At 33.0% G+C, this 17,928-nt stretch overlaps 1 protein-coding gene across 1 annotated transcript; it reads right to left on the bottom strand.

Annotated features, from left to right (window-relative positions):
* Positions 1 to 11,196: 11,196 nt before the first annotated feature.
* LOC105765904 (uncharacterized) lies at positions 11,197 to 17,679 on the bottom strand. The gene is made up of 16 exons (XM_012585181.2): positions 17,501 to 17,679; positions 17,329 to 17,404; positions 17,011 to 17,142; positions 15,881 to 16,241; positions 15,703 to 15,798; positions 15,546 to 15,625; positions 15,054 to 15,129; positions 14,793 to 14,969; positions 14,330 to 14,434; positions 14,139 to 14,234; positions 13,874 to 13,966; positions 13,731 to 13,769; positions 13,602 to 13,643; positions 12,796 to 12,926; positions 12,550 to 12,676; positions 11,197 to 11,724 (listed from the first exon to the last, which is right to left on the bottom strand). Exons 1-16 carry the CDS (start codon positions 17,574 to 17,576, stop codon positions 11,560 to 11,562), a joined length of 1,872 nt encoding a protein of 623 aa, XP_012440635.1. The 5' UTR covers positions 17,577 to 17,679; the 3' UTR covers positions 11,197 to 11,559.
* Positions 17,680 to 17,928: the final 249 nt, after the last annotated feature.

Genomic DNA, 17,928 nt, shown 5'->3' on the forward strand with positions numbered 1-17,928 from the left:
GCAATACACATAAAATAGTTGAAAACTTAATAACTAATTACAACAACAATAGCACATATAAAATAGTTGAAATATATAATAAGACCAAGATTTAAATTATGATATTACATATAATTAAACAATCGTAAAATCTTACTACATCATTATTCGTAAATATCTTCATCTGTATCCTGACGAACCCTTTGAAATTGTGCACTAGTATTAGGGATATTGTCGTTTACATTTTTTTCTGGAAATGGCAAAGTTTCTGATCTGTTGTCGATGTTATCTCTACTTCCACTGCCCATGTCAAACAAGTCTCTAGGGATGTTACGGAGTACAACGTACCAACCCTCATCAGTTGGATTTTTTGAGTAAAAAACTTGTTTGACTTGAGATGAGAATACATACGGCTCATCTATCAGTTGTTGTCCTGTGTGAATCAATCGGTCAAAGTTCACCATTGTAAAACCAAATTGATCTTGCTTAATTCCATGATATGTATTAACATCGGCCCAATCACCTCAAAATAAGACAACTTTCCATTTGCTGTAGTAATCCAACTCAATTATGTCAGTAAGATGTCCGAAATATTCCATATTTCCCTCGACAGGATTATTGTCCCTAGCACTAGCATAACTTGTAATTGCAGAATTAACAACTATTCCACAATTTTGCGTTCTCCTCAACCTCTCACGATATTTTGTATGAAATCTCAAACCGTTGATGAGGAACGCACTATATCTTTTAACCACTCGATTTGGACCTTGAGAGAGCCATTTAACTTCGTCGTTTACATTCTTCCCACTCCAAACCTATTGAATGGAAAGTAAACTGAGTAATTAAAAACGTTATGAGAAAACATTATTATTTGTAAGCGGAAGCTCCAACTGCATATCGTTTGGCTTAACCATTCATAAAAAGATTCTGTAAACAACTTATTGATATCTTGATGTTGTGTTCTTCGGGAGCGCGAACAAGATCTCAATATTTGTTTATACTCACTATGTTAAAAAATGTTCACTTTGTTAGAAGATATACAATTTTTAGTTTGATAAATATTTATCAAATTTGTAGAACTTACTTCCGTAAAGGTTCCATTGATTCGTGGCGAAACAGAACATATCGATGTGCTTGTACCCATGATAAATGATCTAATTCTGCAATTTCAACTTTGTCGATTGGTTCTCCAAAACTTTGGAACAAATAAGTATCGGTTAAGTTATGGTCCGTGAGTCCAGCATTCCTATTTGGTCTGTTCAACCTTGTTTCAACATCTTCCAAATATCTTGAGCGAAGGTCATACATTCCTCCGCTAAGTAGCCTTCAAAGAATCGATCCTTCTGGATATCGCTTGTTGCGGCAGTAAGACTTTAATTTGGATAGGAACCTAAACACGTTATACAACATTATCAAAAGTTATAACTAAAGGGCATAGAGTATAAAGGAAAATTTTAAAAATTTTAATTAACACCTTTTTATGGGATACATCCATCGATAGAAAACGGGTCCGCCAAGAATTGCTTCGTGTGGGAGATGGATTATCAAGTGAACCATAATAGTGAAGAAGGAATGTGGGAAGATTTTCTCCATGTTGCATAAAGTCAAAGTGGCTCGATCCTGTACCTTCTGAAGTTCATGAACATCCAAAACTTTGCCACAAATGGCTTTCATTATATTGGATAGTTCAATTATACAAGACGTCACCTTCTTGGACATACAACATCGTAGAGCAACTGGCAGTAAATCTTGCATCAAGATATGATAGTCATGTGATTTTAGCAAATATAATCTTCGATCTTTAACACTAACACATCGAGATATGTTTGATGCATACGCATCTGGAACCTTTATATCCTTCAACATCATGCAAAACAGTTCTTTCTCCGTCTTGGACATTGAGAAAATAGAAGGCGGCAACCGATATTTCCCATTCGGAAGTGGATTCAGATAAAGATCAGGTCGAATTCCCATCTGAACTAAATCAAGTCGACTCTGAAGATTGTCTTTTGATTTTCCGTCTACATTCAAAATTGTACCAACAATGTTCTCGCAGACATTTTTCTCAATATGCATAACATCAAGACTGTGTCGTAATAGGTGGTGCTCCCAATAAGGCAACTCAAAAAAAATACTTCTTTTTTTCCAGAAGTCCACCTCATACGGATCATCCTCTTTATTGGAGTCATCATCAGCTTCATCATTTGATCTTTTATTTCTTTGCGTGTTTGCCGGTTGGTTCATCTTCCCATAACTAAAATTCATATCTTCCAACATTAACAAGATTTCAGATCCACTTATCTGTGAGGGAGCTTCTCTTTACTCTTCAGTACCGTCAAATGCCGAACTATGAAATCTAAATATATGATTTTTCGGTAACCACCGACGGTGCCCCATGTAAGAGAACTTCTTCCCATTGTATAACCATTGCGAACATGTTTGTGCAGCACAACAAGGACACGCATAACGACCCTTGGTACTCCAGCCAGATAAATTGGCATAAGCGGGGAAGTCATTAATGGTCCACATCAAAGCTACACGTAAATTAAAGTTCTCCTTTCTCAGCACATCGTATGTCTCGACACCAGCCCATAATTGTTTTAACTCTTCAATAAGTGGCTGTAAATAAATGTCGATATCATTCCCGGGCCCTTTCTCTCCAGGGATAATCATAGATAAGATAAGGGAAGATTGTTTCATGTAAATCCATGGAGGCAGATTGTAAGGAACAAGCACTACTGGCCAAATACTGTACGCAGTACTCATGATCTTGTAAGGATTAAATCCATCAGATGCTAGGCCAAGCCTCACACTCCTAGGATCGCTTGCAAAGCTTGGAAATTTATTGTCAAATGATTTCCAAGCTAAAGAATCTGTCGGATGTCTTAATAATCTATCATCCGTTCGTCTATCATGGTGCCACGTCATTGACTCCGCTGTCTTCGATGACATGAAAAGCCTTTGAAGCCTTGGTATCAGCAGAAAATACCTCAAAATCTTGACCGGCTTCTTTCTTGGCTGTGCATTATTTTCATTGTCGTTCCCATCTTCTGTGTTTATATTTATCCAACGTGATTGGCCGCATACAGGACAGCACTGTTGGTTTCTCCGATCGCCCCAATACAACATGCAGTCATTCGGGCAACTATGGATTTTGGTGTACCCAAGACCTAAATCTTTTATCATTTTCTTCATATCTTTGCATGATTGAGGGATTTTTGCAAACGGAAACATCTCTCTCAAAAACTCTAACAGCATTGTCAAAGAGTTCCCGGTCCACCCTCCCAAACATTTTAACTGAAAAAGACGAATACAGAAAGACAATTTTAAGAATTTTGATCCCTCATACAGTTCTTCGTTCATGTCATTAAGTAGCGCATAGAACTTCGCTGCTTCTCCATTGGGCTCTTCATGATGTACACTTCTTCCGGGTTCAGTAAAAGTATTTCCACCGAGATTACAATCATCAGATACCACAAACTCGGCTGGGAACGACTGTAAACCATGATTGTGAATATTAAATGCATCCCGCAACATCCCTTCCATATCATCCCCTCTAACAGACTGATGGTAAGCAGTACTATCATAAGATACATCCATCCTTGAAGAGGAAGTACTAGGCGGGCATTCTCCATGAAAAAGCCATTATTTATAACCCCGAATAAACCCATCAACAATTAGATGCTCGTATACAACTTCACGATAATGCCAGTTTATGTTGACACACTTCTTACACGGGCAAAGAATCATGTTCTCTTGGCTTGCATATTGAAATGCAAAATTTAGAAAAGTTTGTACTCCATTTCGATAATCGTCGCTTACCCTTGACAAATTCATCCAAGACCGGTCCATTTCTTATTTCTTGAAGTCTGATTTTCACCAGAAATTACAAGGGTAAGTTGTTCAGTGGTAAGTATAAATGAGTTATGTAAGTATATCATATGTTACATAATTTAAGTATTAAGTAAATTATGTAAGTTATGTACGTGTATAAGTTATGTAAGTTATGTATTAAGTAAGCTATGTAAGTTGTGTATTATGTAACTTATGTAAGTTATCAAAGAAATGTATGTTATGTAAGTTGTAAGTTATTATGTATTATGTAAGTTATGTAAGTTGTGTAAGTTATGTATTATGCGTGTTATGTAAGTTGTGTAAGCTATTTAAGTTATGTAAGTTTTGTATTATGTAAGTTATGTAAGTTATGTACGCTATGTATTATGTAAGTTGTTATGTTATTATGTAAGTTATGTATGCTATGTACTATGTATTATGTAAGTTGTTATGTATTATGTAGGTTATGTAAGTTGTGTAAGCTATGTATTATGTAAGTTGTTATGTTATTATGTATGTAAGTTATATATAAGTTTATATATAAGTTATGTAAGTTATTATGTAAATTATGTGTTGTGTAAGTTTATATATAAATTTATATATGTTATGTATGTAAATTATGATATGATTGACAAATTTTTCAAATATATATAAAATTTTAATAAATATATTAAAACGTATATAAATAATATATATATCAAAGATGTTTTAAAATATAATCCCTCATACATTTCATTTAAAATATAACTTTCTAGCTTTAATCTCCGGATAATTCAAAGATCGTTATGATATGATATATATTTTGTAGCTTTTATTAATTCAAAGAACAAATTATGTCAAGAAAAAAAACATTGACTTCAGCATTACAAGATGTAATTAATTTGTTTATATTTATGAAAACAACTTTTGTTATTAAAGAAATAATACTTTGAGTTGCCATTACAAAATAAATATATTTAGAAACTATATTTTTATTTTAATAGCATATATACAATAAATAAACAAATTTATTTGTATGTAAAATTGATAATTGCAACACATAATATCGGAAATCGATGATTTATAAACGCTAAACAGATTAAACGATTCGCTCATAATTTATTCAATTACTCAAAAATATAAAGTTATTTAACAATTGTATTCAATTTTAATAGTTTAAAACAATTGCCTTTGCCGAATAGCAATTCTTAAATTTAAACATCAAATAATGTAATAAGTCGCAAAGTCAAGTGCAAATTTAGCTAAAATGGTAATTAAAACTCCTTCTAAAAATGAAAATAATAATTAAACTATACAAATAAAATATAACAAAAAAATTTAAACAATTTGACTTTTTTATAAGAAAACTAAATAGAGAAACATAGGAATAAATACCTTAAATTTCCTCAATTTCAAGCAAATCCTAGAAAAAAAGACGAAATACATTAGTACCGAAAAAATGCAAGTAATTAAAGCCAAAAACAAAAAAACAAAACAAAAGTTTATATTCACGAAGTTAGCTAAAGTAAAAAAACTAAAAACCTAAAAGCATAAATGATTTAAAGCCATATCATATACATTGTTTCTTTTAAATAAGCCTAAATGCATCCATGTGCAAACCTATCATCAAAACTATTACATTATTTATCGACATAACCTATCAAAAATCGATCACCACTCTTGTAAAAGGTACATGACAATGAATTAGATGATATTAGAGCTTTAAAATTTAACATATGAATATTTGTTGAAACCTAACCAAATCATGCGGGATAAATCACATTTTCTTATAAATTAAACATAAAAAAAAGTATGTTAACTGACAATTTCTTTCAGTAATGGACCCATCAATAATATATAATGCAAATGAATTCAAGAAATAATACATTTCCCCTAAAATGGATGCTCGAATAACTCCATCGCCAAGGATATTAAAGAAATCATGATTAAAACAAAACGAAAACCATAATTTTAATAATGATTTCTCAAAATAAATCATGATTAACTATATTTAATATTGTTTTTTCTATTTAAACGCAGCACATATAAAATTCAATTGCACCATTCAATCAATTGCAGTGGATAAATCGAAGGTTGTTCCAAGGTTATTGTTTCAACTCTCCAGTAATGAAGAAACTCACAAAATCCACAATTTCCTATTAACACTGCTATACACCAGTTATTTATCAACCACTAATCGAAACAACTTAATGCAGATATAAGGAATCTAAATAGGATTACTACATTGATACCACAAATCAATATTCTCACCTCACCAGAAATCCACAAATCGGGTCGGATAGGGGTTTAAGGAAGGAAATGAAAAAGCAGCAACAAGGCATCAAGGCAACACAGAAAGAAACCCTAAATTTTTTTTTCAGTTTTATCTAATGATTCACCACATTGTTGACGTTGTTTAATCGAAACCCTAAAACCCCAAATAACTTAGACTGGCCTAAAACCCAAAAAATTAATCGAAAAAGAACAGAAAGGCTTACCTATTCAATCGAGAAATCTCGCAGCTGTGCCCACCTTGTTTCAAGATCGACTCCGACCACCTTTCTCCGCTTTGTATTTTTCGTGAAAATTTTTCTCCCCTTTCGACACTTAGAAAATTTCTCTGCTCCTTTCTCTGCAATTTCCCTCTTGCTGTAATTGGAGGACGACACATTAATTAAGTTAAATTGTCCTCTTAAGAAACGGTGCCGTTTAAGTAATTTTAAGTGAGTATTGCGGCGTTTTATGGATAAACGCCACTACTGATTCCCTAACACGTAACGACGTCGTATATTGTAATACTTGCGGCGTTTTTAATTAAAACGCCGGTAAAGGATGCGGGTTAAATGGCCTTTAAAGAAACGGTGCCGTTTAAATTAATTTTAGGTCACATTTGCGGCGTTTTTGCGTAAAACGCCGCTATTGCATGCCTTTTGCGGCGCTAAGGAGAAAAACACCACTAAAATTTCAATTACACAAAGAAACGGTGCCATTTTTCACAAAATTGCAGATATAGTTACGGCGTTTTTGCAAAAAACGCCACTAAGAGAGTACATCATTCAACTGAAACGACGCCGCTCAGATAGAGTTTCAAGAATATTTTCGGCGCTTACAAATAAAACGCCACAATGGAAACTGATTCCCTAAAAGGTAACGACGTCGTATATTGCAACATTTGTATGCTTTTTACTAAAACGCCAAGAAAAGTAGAATTTTTTATGCGTTTTTATATAGAAACGCCGCTAAATCTCTCATATTTTTTTGTGTCTTACATTTAAATAATTAATTACCTATTTATTTAACAAATAAATTATTACCTACTTATTTATTTGTTTGTTTATTTATACCAAGATTATTTTGGTCCTATATATACAAATGAAATAATTAATTAACTATATATATATATATATATCCATATATATCAAAAATATCAAATGGCCGTTAATTTGGGTTAAATGTTTTTAAATATACAAGTATTATTAGTTAATTATATCATTTAACAAGTCTCAAATTATAAATTAACCTTGTAATCTTCATATTAACCAATCAATTAATGTAGCTACATGCATCATCTACTACCTATTATACTCAAAACTTATCTTAATATTAAATTTATTCTGGATCTATTTTACAAATATATAAGAACATATATATTTACCTCCAAAATTAATCAATCTAAATTAACCTCTTAAGAAACCCTAACATGCCGTTGAAACCCTAAACCCCAGCCAAACCCCTAAAACCTCTCTAACCTTAAATCCCCCTAAACCCCTAATTAACCTTAGCCCTAACCCCTAAATCCACGTGTGTAACCCTTAAGGCATAACCCGACCCCTAACTCCTAAACCTTAAATACCAAACCTTAAATCCATATATACCCGGCTCGTACTCCTTAAAATACCATGCATCGACCAAAATATTCCCTAAATATTCTTTAATAATCAAAAAAATATAGTGAAAATCTATTAAACAACAAGTTATATATAGTTAAAAATGTTGTATAAAGTTGAAATAAGGTAGCTAGCAATATTATCTTTATGACAAATTTTCGTATGACACTTCAAATGTCCTCTTAAGAAATGGATAAATTTGTTATAATAAACTTGGTACAACAAATTTTGTCTCTTTATATAAAAAACAAATTTTTTTTATAAAAGTTGGTATAGAAAATGCATTTTTTTTATTCTAATAATAAATTTGTAAAGGATGAGGACACGGGTTAAATGGCCTTTAAAGAACGGCGCCGTTTTTTAAGTCACATTTGCGGCGTTTTTGCGTAAAACGCCACTATTGCATGCCCTTTTGCGGCGCTAAGGAAATAAACGCCACTAAAATTTCAATTACACAAAAGAAACGGTGCTGTTTTCACAAAATTGTAGACATAGTTGCGGCGTTTTCGCGGAAAACGCCACTAACAGAGTACATCATTCAAGTGAAACGACGTCATTTTGACAAAGTTTCATGAATATTTGTGGCGTTTCCCAATAAAACGCCACAATGGAAACTGATTCCCTAAAAGGTAACGATGTCGTATATTGCAACATTTGTGGCGTTTTTGACTAAAACACCGGTAAAGGCTAACTTTTACGGCGTTTTTATATAGAAACGCCGCTAAATCTCTCATATTTTTTTTTGTCTTACATTTAAATAATTAATACCTATTTATTTAACAAATAAATAATTACCTACTTATTTATTTGTTTATTTATTTATACCAAGATTGTTTTGGTCCTATATATACAAATTAAATAATTAATAACTATATATATATATCCATATATATCAAAAATATCAAATGTCTATTTATATGTTTACCTAACATGACCGTTGAAACCCTAAATCCCAAACCCCTAGACCTCTAACCCTTAAATTAACCTTAAATCCCAAACCTTAAATCTATACCCCATACTCCTTAAAATACCGTCCATAAAAAAATTTCCCTAAATCTTTAATATATATAATCATAAAATATAGTCAAAATCGATTAAACAATAATTAATAGTACTTAAAATATATTTTGTATAAATTGTGTTTTATATTAATTCCTTTGATTTATTTAGTCGAACAAGACTACCAAAATTTATTACTAATCTTATAAAAGTTAATTCTATTTTTAATTTATTCTTTACAATACAACAATTTAAGTTTTATTATATTTTACTTTATTCATAATTTAATATATTTTCTCTCGTAAAGTAGTTTAAATAAACTGTGATTGAAAATTAGTAATAAATAGTTAGCTTTATATATATACGACTTCTCTTTAATAAAAACTTTTTGTATTAATCAATATTATTTGTTAATTATAATTTAAATGTAAATTGTACCACTATATAATAAAGAGAACAAAATATTAATTATTTCAACTTATAAGATTTTTTGTTACTATTAGCGGCACTTCGTCAAAAACGCCGCTAAAGCTACATTCATTAGCGGCGCTTAGACAAAAGCGCCACTAAAGCCCGTGCAGTAGCAGCGCATAGACATAAACGCCACTAAAGGCCTGAGCATTAGCGGCGCTTAACTAAAAACGCCGCTAAAGGTCCGATCATTAGCTTCGCATCCGCAAAAACGCCGCTAAAGGCTCGAAAAACGACATCGTTGGTCTTAGGTCTTTTGTGGCGCTTTATAAAAAACGCCACTGATTCCTATTTTTAGCGGCGATTTTGGAAATACGCCGCTGATGCTCGATCTTTAGCGGCGCTTTTGTAAAAACGCCGCTAATGCTCGATTTTGAGTGGCCCTTTTGTTCCAAACGCCGCTAAATGTGCCGCTAAAAGCCCATTCTGGTGTAGTGTTTCTAAAGAAAGTCATCTTTCGATCCAAATCAACTGAAAAAAAAGAGTTTCAAGCCCATTTCAAGAACAAGTCAACACGGCATTTAAAGCAACTCACATCCATCCAAAATCAAGTCAAACGACCCTTGGACTGAAACTCAAATTAAAGAGAAGAATCAAAAAGAGTTTTCTTTATAAAGAATTTCAGAAATTATAGCTTTCTTATCAAAATTATAAATAAATTTAACTCCGAATTTTCAAGTTAATTTTTAACTTAAAATTTGTGTGTACATGGGAAATAGGAAAAAAAGATATTGTTTTGTATACAACTTCCCTCGAGTGTTAGTACTAGGACATCAAGCTTAATAGATTCCTACTAAACAGTCACCAATACAAAATATATGGAACGGATAGCATGCACAGTATATATACATTTGTTTCTGATAAGACCACGATGTCCACCTTTTGTGTTGGTGTCCATGCACAAAAGGTGTCCTTGGGGATTGTGATTCAAGCAAATAAGTCGACCAAATTAGTGATAGTGCAACTACAACCATTGATTAAATTATAAGTTTTTTATAATTTTTAAAATTTTTAAATTTTTTAAAAAAAATTTAAAAAATTATATGTTTTAATTTTTTTATTAAAACTTTAATAATTTCAATTTCTTTTATATTTTTTAATTAATTTTCTTCATGTGTCACAATGACAGTCAGAGACGATTTAGATGTATTTTCCCGGTTCAATGGTGCAATTAGATGAAAAAATAAAATAAGGATTTAATGGCTGCAGGCCTGTGGTGATGCTGTATCCCCTGTAATTAAATTTCAACTATACTATCAATTTATATGGGATTTTCAGTTGTTTCCTGAGAAACGTTTTGGGGTTTCCTTTTCTATATTAGATATTCCTCAGTGATAGCTATAGAAATTAGAAACCCCAGTGAAAGGAAGATGATGAACAGTGGCTTGCTTATTCGATTTTATATTCATTGCTAACTCTAATAGAGATTGTGCGTCAATCAGTATTTATAAACTGTAACCGGATTGAAGATGGAATGAATTTTATATACATGATACCGGTTTGGTACTCTATGAAGCTACTGTTTATAGCATACTTAGTTTTGCCATAGTTTAGGGGTAAATGTTTGTTAGAGCAAATTAAGAAACGTGGGTTTTTGAGAGAGTGATAAGAGCTATTATCATGGTAATTCTCCAATTGGGAAAGGAAAGAAGAAATTTGTGAAAATAGAAGAAAATAAATAAATTGAAAAAAAATTATAGGGACTAGCTATATAATTTCACCTAAAAAAAATTTTTGAAAGGATGATATTAAGTTGTTAATAATAATTCTAAATAAATACAAATTACTAAACTTGAAATTTACACAAAACAATTCATAAGTAACAAATTTAAAAGATATATTACAATATGGGAGAGAAGACCATAGTGTAAATGCCAACATGAGTCTGAGAAAGTGTCGACTATTCTCTAATATCAGATAAACCCTTTTTGGTTAAAACAAATAATCCTAATCTGTAAACTAATCCATTCCCAGTCCAATTCAGCTAAAACTACACCCCATATAAGAATATTAGATACAGTTTATGATTACATCAGACAGAACATCCTTTAAGAACAAAAAGAACTCCAAAAGTAGGCCCATTGGCCGAAGGGAAGTTCATCCATACTCATGACAAGGTTCGATCCGTAATTTCAACTGTGGTAGTGTCTGTATTGTATAAAAAAAAGTTAACAAAAGATTAATAACAATAATACAGGCAAATTTACCATCTAATCTCTTTTTTCTATCTACTTCTGCAATTAGTTTGGTCTTAACAAAATGACATTCTGAAGCTACCATATCATATCTTTATATCAAATACTTCATGAACTTCAATTTTGTTGCTTTGCCTTCTTTGCATCTGCCCTAGCATTTGATTCCCCCATTTCCCAAGGAATGTCATGTGCATTTTTAAGGCAATGCAAGAGACTCATATGCTGATAATTGAAGCATTCATCTTATCAGAACTCCCCTGATATTTTAGCTCTACAAACGTGCCGCCACCTTCTCCCTTAGCCAGTCTTCCCGGGTTAATACAAACACATCTTTTCATTTGTTCTTCTTCCCCTTCGGTTGTCCCCCCTACAGGTAACACCTGCAACGAGAAAGAATATGCAGAATGTATGAGGATTACATTCCTTTATCATTACTCGAACTTTTTGATGAGTATGTACCCCACGTGTATTCAATTTTTTCAAATATTTACGGGATTTTAAAGGATCATATATCATGCCAATGTCCGAATATATGTCGAATATGAGTGCCAGACATGAGCACTTAAAGGAAAATAACGAGTTAAAATAAACCAACGTAGATAGAAAGATACGGGAGCCATTTCTTTTTCTTCGTTGTTTCAACTGAAGTTGGAACAGGGCAATTTCTAAGTTACTTGGACTCCAGATGTTTTCAACACAAGTATATTTAACTATTTGACTAAGTTTTTCAATATATTTAGAAGATCCTTAGAGATCAAATTCCAATATTTATGTCCAAATATGTGTTGGATATGGACGTCGGATACATATATTTCAAAAAGAACAAAGGTTGTTCTAAGTGTTTCTATATATTTTAAAGGATCCTTAGAAATAATATTCTTATATCTATGTTTGAATATGTCGGACATGAATATCTCATACAAATATTTTAAAAGAATAAATATTTTTCTAGTTTTTCTATATATTTAGAGGATCCTTAGGGATTATATTCCTATATCTATATTTGAATATATCAAACAAGGATAACAAATACAGATATTTCAAAAATCAAAGGTTTATCTAAGTTTACATATATAGATGATCCTTAGAGATGATATTTCTGCACCTATGTTTCAATAAGTTGAACATGAATATTGTATACAAACATTTCAAGAGAAATAAAGGGCAGGAAAAACATAGGACAGTTTAGGATCTTTACTACTAACCTTGACAAAGTACTTGATGTCTGAAGGTAAGATAAGAAGATCTGGAACGGAAGATATATGAAGAGCTTCAGAAGCAAGGGAAAAATCCATTGGGACACCTTCAGCTGGTGGATACAGTGGATAAAAGCTGTCTCATAACATCAATTAATAAAATACATTTGATAGATTAGTACTTATATCTTATGATTGAACCAAGAAATTATTAACTGAAATGAGTTTCAACAAAGATAACTTATTGAAAGATACCTCTGTTGGCTAAGAATATGGTTGGCAAGTCTACTCAACCGATCATTAGGTTGTCCATCCATTGAATGTCTTGACATCTCCTCCCCACTAAGATGTTTGAGAATATCTACCGTGCAGCAACCTATCATGAACTGAAACCAAAAATTTATGCTACTCAAATTTGATTGTCATATAGAGTGTCTGTCACGAATATGTTTACGGTTTTCCAAAATATTCATATATTTAGAAGGTACTAGGAGGATTGCATCCTTGTACCATGTCTGAATATACATTGAACACGAGTGTTAGTGTTAGATACCCGGTGTGTACCGAACACAGTTATGTTCAAGTTTTTGTTAGATTTTTGTATATTTGGAGAGTACTAGGACGATGATATTATCATATCATGTCTGGATATGTTTCAAACTCAAGTATTAGACACAACTATTTTTAAGAAAAATGAAAAGTTGGAACTTAGTCCAAAATTAGTATGGAATATACTTTTACATGTTCTATTGCTCCAAGTTAAATTGTCTTAACTTGGCAACTGGTTTAAAAGTTACACTCTATTAAGCTATGTTACTCTAAACTCTTCAATTTCCCTAGAGTATCCATGTCAGGGACTTAAGACTCCAACATAGTCAGACATGATGATTCTCCAAATAAATTCAAAAAAATTTTAAAAACAGAATATACCCGCGTTGGATACTTATATCCAAGACTGACCTCTGAATTCAAGTAACATAGCCATAAAGCAGAAGCTGTAGTGAAAGGTAAATAAAGTAACAGAATTGATAAAAGTTGCATGAAGGTCGTCATTGTTTTACCTGATCTGCCTCAAAAATCCCTGGATTATTGAGACTGGTTATCTGGATAAGAATAGAGAAACAAGATCATGTAAAGTATGAAAACGTATTGTGGACTGTGAGTAGGAAGTCATCACTAGATCAGCAGACCTGAAGCCTAACATCGAGAGAATCGAGATCGAAAGCAGGCTGCATAAAGTTCAAATGTGAATTTCAGCATATGTTTTATTTCAAAATATCAACAAATCAAACAGAGAAGCATAATTTATTTTGTTTGGCAAAAGAAAAATGACCTGAGGGAAAACAAAATCATGATTAGCATCTCGTATGGAAGGAACCATAACCAACCGAGCATTGGGTCCCATATATTCCAAATAATCTTGAACCTGAAAATACCAGTAAGAAAAACAGATGAAGGAAAAAGCATAAGTTATGTTACTCCGACTAGGATGTGTCGTATTTCCATAGTCATACCTCACTACATGTCAAACAAAAATAACAAGAAAATATGAAAAGGGCAACATAGAACATAAGTAGTAACTTTTTCTTTATAGATACCATTCTAAGAACTTCTGATTGGAATATATCATCGAAACTCAAGTCAACAGTTCCTTTCTTGATCTGTGGATGTTCAGAATCGATAAAAGGTCCTAACTGAAAATTAACAATAACCCAACACAAGTTCCCTGGTTAGTTGAAACAGTAAAATTCTATAAAAGCATCAGGGGAAAAGTGCGGTGGGTTCACACCAGTATAAGCAACTGTGGAGAGTTTCTGGTTGCGTAGGCAAGCAGTTCCGAAAGAGGTTCAAATAATAAGTTGTCTGTAGTAGTGAATGGACCAGCAGCAATAATCTGTTCAAACATTCACCGCATTAAAAGAATCTGTTAAAAACAAAAACAAAAAATTTAAAAGAGGAAGCACTTAGACTCTAGGAATGAGTGTCAAATACAGGTTTGTATCTGGTACAGTCATCTTTGATAATTTTCCCCAAGTTTTCCCTGTATTTAGAGGGTCCTTAAAAGATCATATCTCCATACTCATGTCCAAAAATGTTTAGGACATGTGTTGGTCACAGTATTTTAGGAAAAAGGAAGAGACAGGACAATATAGGAACCATCATTAAAGAGAAATCCAACTTGCCATGGCTGCATGAGTCCAAAAATTACAAATCTATGATATTTATCTGACATAGAAGACTATCCTACGCACCATTGTGGTCTCTGTTGGCGTGGAGGAAAGATGAGTTGCCTGAATCTCCCCATCTAAAGCTTGCTTCTTTGTAGGAGGCAAATCTGCGTCAGCAGCAATGGATAAAGGAACAGAATCTACTAGCTCTGATGCAATCAAACAATGGCCACTAGGATTGTGACCCTTGATGCCTACAACCTGCACAGAAGAAATATCTCCAGGCTGATTTGGGATTTATTGACAAACAAAACAAAACCAACAATCTTTTATAATGTTTATTACCTGGCCTGGAAAAACAGAAAAGTAACTCAGTTTATTTAACTCTAGACGAACAAGTTGCCCTCTCGAATGCTCAACACTGTCAAAACAATAGAAGACACCCAAAAAGGAAAATTAGAACAGCATAGATAAACACTATTTTCCTAATGTGAAAAGTGTTGAGAGTAGTCCAGACATCCATTTACAAAGCAACACCCTTAAATAGAAACTAACGAATGCCTAAAGTCCAGATTTAGGTTGAATAAAAATATTATATCAACCAAATCGGTCTCGCACCATATGGTCAGATAGTTCTATTCAGAATTTAATTACGATGGCACATATGATAAAGAGTTTGATGATTCATTTGTTATGTGGCTGACTCATCAATAATAAAATCCTATGTGATCTTTGACTATGTTCTCACATGTTAATGCATAAAGAAAACCTATTTGGTTCCCTCTAAATTGGTTGATGTACATAAATACAATAAATAGAAGGACCAGGAAATTTTACCTGCTTTGCAACAAGATAGATTTATCATTTAGATGACCTTCTCCATCACAGCAGATCATCCCAACGGCAAACATGCTCCTCTGAAGCAATAAATCCTTTTAGATGCACAGACAATTGAAGACACTGAGAGATAAAGACTGGTGAAACAGCAGACTACCTGCGAAGCAACTGATGGATCCATTGGTTCTTCGTAGAGACTAGATGCAACAAGTGCAGCTGCATGCTTTCTGATGCGGTTTTCAATTGCATTGAACTGTATCAATGATAGACCATCTTAGTAACATACATTGCACATAAAACAACAAATCATTCATGCTATAATAACTATCACATACCCTGTCTTCAATCGTGTCATACATGAACCTGCAACCTGGTTCTAGCCCTGATCGGTGGACCACCAATGAAGAGCTTTTTAGAGGTTGAACCCTTTTAATAATTCCATCCTCAAGATCATAATGTTCTTCAATGCCATTGGCAGTCTCTATAGTAGGAAGATTATCAATGTTGAATTTGACCACAAATTTGTTACTTCGTTTCCCAAATGGTGTCACTAGTTTTGATTTTCTCTCAGAAGAATAAATGTTCCCATTTGTTTTATGAGCCGAGTCATATATGTCCAACTGAAGTTTCTCAGATTTGTCTATTGGAGTTCCAAGAATAACATCTTTTGCATCTTCATCTTCAGCATCAAGAACCCTGGGCCAATCACATCCCATGATTTAAAAACTATACTTAGATCAGAAACTCTACAATATAATCCAAAACACAGGACTTGAAGCCTCTGGTAATGCTTCAAGTGGAAATTCAACCACAATTACCAAATATAAAAGAAAAAAAAATTATACATCCACAAATGCCATATGAATGATACTGGGGATTCAACTATTTCCACAGACCCCACCCAAACCTGAATTAAATTTAAGTTCTAGCACCCTAACCTAATCCCGACATGAACAAACCCTCCAACCGTGATCCACCCCAAAACTTAAGCTCCATTTCTAAAAATCTACCAACCATATCAAATACATATAATAAAGTCAAGTAAAAATTAAAGAACTCTAATTAAAATATATAAAAATAGTTATAAAATTAAAAGAGAGATATCTTAGTAAATATCCCAGGTCCAGATGGATTTGATCTAAAACCGTCCAAACCCAAACCTGAAAATTTTCACAGAAAACCCACATGACCCGCCCTCGACCAGAACCGGATTTTCAGAAAAAGAAAAGAACACACTCTTATAGGGTTGGGTCAAAACCCAATAAGTTGAGGTTATTTTGCCAATCTTGCCGTATGAATTATACGGCAATTCAACAAGTGCACACAAATTTCTTATCCTCTTAGGCTCATTTGATCAAACAAACAAGAAACCATGCAAATTATTGCTTTCCCTTTTTTCCAAAGGTATGTAAAAAAGGTGAATAGATAGCAGTATATGAAACAAGATAACATGAAAAATACTCACATGTCAACGTCTTTAAAAGAGTACATATGCAAACCAGGATCCTTTTTAGCACTCGCACCTAATTGTTCACTCTGCAGGTGCCCTAAAAACCCATCCATCTCTGCATCCTTCACAACAGATTCATCAAGTTGTCTGCACCATAATTAGGCTTTTAATCAGGGCATTAACACTCAAATAAACCTAATAAATCTTCAAAGTCTAAGGGGAAAAAACAAAAAACAAAACAACAATGGAACCATACACGAAAGTACTCTATGAATTTGTCCCTACACAAATACTAACAACACAAAAGAGGGTTAGCTAAATCAGTAGAATTACCGATTGAGATAATAAATCTCCCAGCTTGAAACCAGATCGGAAGGCTCGAGACCGTAATCTTGACAAAATGTATGACCTTAAAAGAAAGAATTTGGATCTTTTTAGAACCAATTATTCAAAAATAAGAGTGGGAGACGGCGATAAAATTGAAATTTTAAAAAAGAGAACTCACATTTTTTGAGAATCTCTTGTTCTTCGTCAAGAGTAAACCCGCTCTTCAAGAACTCTGCTTTGATCTCCTCTTCCATGGCTGCCTCCGTCACTCCCACTCTCACTCTCTCAGTTGATTTCTGTCAATCTGTTCTAGGGTTTCCTTTTTGCTGATGCGAGAAATGGCGGGAAATTTTCTGCTTTGGATAAGTATATGGAAAAGGTGGCTTCTGCACTTTCGCGGGTTTTATTGTTCCAATTTATTTTTAGCCCCAACTTTTTCCTTTATTAGCAATAATACCCCTCTTAGATGGGATTAATTTTATATAAACTACTAGTATAATTTTAAACCCACACTTCACAATTGGCTAATTATTTTTTGGTCAATTTGTACGGTAAAAGAATTAAAGATTAAAATATGCTTCAAATGCCTATACTTTTCATAAATTT

This window comes from Gossypium raimondii, chromosome 5 (genome assembly GCF_025698545.1).
Source record: "Gossypium raimondii isolate GPD5lz chromosome 5, ASM2569854v1, whole genome shotgun sequence".
Taxonomy (NCBI): domain Eukaryota; kingdom Viridiplantae; phylum Streptophyta; class Magnoliopsida; order Malvales; family Malvaceae; genus Gossypium; species Gossypium raimondii.

Coding starts and splice junctions, on each gene's coding strand:
- LOC105765904 (XM_012585181.2), bottom strand. CDS start 17,576: ATGGAAGAGGAGATCAAAGCAGAGTTCTTGAAGAGCGGGTTTACTCTT. Junction 13,644..13,730: donor CTCTCGATGTTAGGCTTCAG/GTCTGCTGATCT, acceptor ATTCTTATCCAG/ATAACCAGTCTCAATAATCC. Junction 12,927..13,601: donor GGATTTTTGAGGCAGATCAG/GTAAAACAATGA, acceptor TTTTGGTTTCAG/TTCATGATAGGTTGCTGCAC.